At 39.0% G+C, this 3,122-nt stretch overlaps 1 protein-coding gene across 2 annotated transcripts in view; it reads left to right on the plus strand.

Moving 5' to 3' along the window:
- abca2 (ATP-binding cassette, sub-family A (ABC1), member 2) overlaps window positions 1-3,122 on the plus strand; it is a 136,441-nt gene that overhangs the window by 39,383 nt on the left and 93,936 nt on the right. Inside the window, exons 2-3 of one of the 2 annotated variants that reach the window (XM_020599227.1) lie at window positions 1,147-1,240; window positions 2,905-2,907. In XM_020599227.1, coding sequence (XP_020454883.1) covers window positions 1,147-1,240; window positions 2,905-2,907 — 97 coding nt within the window. The remainder of the gene's footprint in view (window positions 1-1,146; window positions 1,241-2,904; window positions 2,908-3,122) is intronic. The other variant, XM_020599228.1, reaches the window with a different exon arrangement.

The following is a 3,122-nucleotide window of genomic DNA, read 5'->3' on the forward strand; positions in this document are numbered from 1 at the left end:
TAATGGCCAAAGATGTCGACCGGTTCGACCTAAAACCATACTGGCAATCAGAGAGGATTTTATGTTTATCAATAAATGTATCTAATCTTTTATTAAAGGTTTCACAATACAGTAGATTTGTATTGGACATTTGTCTGCATTTTTCTTTTTTGACTGTTGGCTCACTCTCACTTAACCACCATGTCCTGCTTCGATGATGTATTTTCCCCAAACAGCCTTGTTGGAGACACATCGGGATGTATTATCGTTTACATCGGGGTGGGCAATTCCGGTCCTGGAGGGCTGTTGCCCTGCTTATTTTCCAACGGTCCCTGTCCTACCCACAGGCAATCAGCAGTGGGTAGGACCAGAATTTCCCACCCCCAGTTTACACTAAAGTAGATATGTGGTCAAATGTGTCCCAGACCACCTTGGCAAATAGTTTCAGTGATCGGATCACAATAGTCGTTTATACTTGTATTTTGCGCTGTCTCTTGTGAGCCAGTCACCCAGGATCCATTAAGATACATATTAGAACAAAGTGTAAACAGGGTCTGTGAGCTCTGCTTCTCTATTCTGTGTCTGAGACGGGGAGGGAGGAGCGCTCATAGACACACATAGCAGAACAGAGATGAGGTCTTATTTTACTGAGACATCAACACTTCATATGTGCAACAAAATCCAACAGTAATAGACAGAGTAATTAATCAGACATCAAGTATAAGAGAACATAACAACAAACTTGCGAAAATGTGACATATTTTCTCTCCCTGTAGTCAAAATGCCCACTAAACCCACATGATGTTTGTTCTACTGATTGTACTGAACTGTTGTGAACAAGAAGAAAACAAACATTTTATGTAGTTAACGAGGAGTCTAATGAGCTCTGTGTATGAAAACGAGTTACATTTTTTTGGATTTGGAGGCTGAGAGACTAAGCAGTTTCTCTACAGCAGTGCAGGCAGTGCTTGAAGTAGGCTGGTACTGTGCAATGGAGCTAAGCACTCAGTCAAAGAGACAGACACACATCTCATATGATGAGGGTCAAACTATCATGGTAATATGTGGAAACTGATCTGCCTTGGTGGAGGTTTTCACTCTCTGAGTGCTGTCTAGTTGGAAATGCAGCACAGTTAATGTTTATTATTCTGTTTCCTTTCCATGCAGTGGGTGCTGGCCTTTGAGATCTTCATCCCGCTGGTCCTTTTCTTCATCCTCCTGGGTCTGAGGCAGAAGAAGCCTGCAATCCCTGTCAAGGAAGGTAGGTAGACATAGTAGGACATGGAAGATGACAGCAGGGTGATGAGTGATTTTAATAAAGTTTACTGTGCTGTTAAAGAACAAATTTAGTTTAATAATTCCAATTGTACCCATTAATAAAAGTATTGAAAATACAAAGTGAACAATGCTGCTCATCCACCAGTCAGTTGGGTCATGCCATTTAAGTAAAACTGTTTATCTAATGTAAAAATGTCTCAGAGAATTCAGTGGTAAACCTATGTGAATAAGAAATTGCTCCTTCAAATTTTTTTTATGAATACACATTACAGCTACAAAATGTTTTATTTTGCCCATGTTTCGAATGTATTTTAAATAACAGACAAATCTCATATGCAGACCCAAACCAAAAGTATATTGTGTGTGTATCCACAGCCTGATATAGCTTGTTACTCTGTGCCCCAGAGCTCTATTAAAAACATCTCGGTGACCCACACTGTTGCACTGGATGCCATGTTCCTTCATTACCATGTAGTTTATTTTGACACACAATGTTCGGCTGCTGCAAATAGTCCCCAACTACAGTAACAAGCTGTTTGGGAAATTACTGACTGAGGGTGAGAAACTACAGCTGTAGCAAAACAGTGAGTGGGAGAGACAGGGACAGAGAGACAAGTTTGACACAAGACAAAAGATGGGGCAGTTATTTTTCACCCAAGTTGCATCCTGCCTATTTTTCCTGACTTTTAAAGGCCCACAAAGTGTAGTCGCTGGTTTTCCATAACTCAGCCAATCTCTGATCCTTTTGTTGAGCAAACAATAGCAAGTCATTTAACTGTTGTTTTCTCACATACAGTACAACCTTCTTCTTGCGTACTTCCAAAAATGTTCAGCTGCAGAAAATGCTTTCTTTTGTGGCCCATTATTTTCCAGACAAGTGCAACATGCATAAAAACAGTCCAGCTTCACAGCATATTTATGCAAATCACACAAACTGCAGCTGGACTCATTTATATCTGCAGTCAGTAAATAAATTAAAAATTGCAATTACTTAACATGTTGTGCTCCTGACAGTAAAGTGGCCTGGGACAGGCTTGGTGAATAAGCACCCGTGGTGGCAGGGTAGGGAGGTGAGACAATGTGTAGAGAAACATTTGTTGGTTTGGGTCTTTTTATGGGATTTGGTGGCATTAAGATACAGAATAAATGTAGAATTAAAAATTATAATAATTAATATAGAGTAAACATGTTTACAGTAATCTCTTTTAACCAGACTTATTTAGGACTTGTTTGTTTTTGGTGTATACAGCAGAGGAAGTGATTACATTTGGATCAGGATTGATTATAATGATGGCAGAAGCTTGGGAAATTAATCACTGGGTCAAAATATCCAGAATTATCCTCTAAAAAGATAAAGGACTCAATTTTAATTGTGCAAGATCAAGGACAAGCACAAGGTGGTATATCTTCGGTGCGCCAATTGTCTGAGCATCTCCAAGCTGGTGTATTATTCTGGTTCATGCATGTGTAGCAGTGCAAAGTGCAAAACAGCTGGGTGGAGTATCGATCAGAAGATGTGGTGATTAATACTGTATATACAATCTCTGCACTAGTCACAGCATATTTACTGTGAAGCACGAGAACAGCAGCCTCTCTGGAAAGTGCAGAGTGGCACAGTGTAAACACACACAGGGCACAAATCTATAGTGTGTGGGTTTTTTTCACAGTGAATAAGTAGTCATTTGAAATAATAATAAAAATGTTGATGTAACTATTCATGTGACTGCATGAATCTGCTGCTATTTCAGTCACTTTTCTAACATGTGGTAATGATCATATTAGATCATAACTGCGACACAAAGTATTTCAAGGATAAAACACCACAAATAAAAAAATGTATTCGTTGATTAATTAAATTTAATTAA

Source organism: Monopterus albus, unplaced genomic scaffold (assembly GCF_001952655.1).
Source record: "Monopterus albus unplaced genomic scaffold, M_albus_1.0 scaffold40.1, whole genome shotgun sequence".
NCBI classification, from domain to species: Eukaryota; Metazoa; Chordata; class Actinopteri; order Synbranchiformes; family Synbranchidae; genus Monopterus; species Monopterus albus.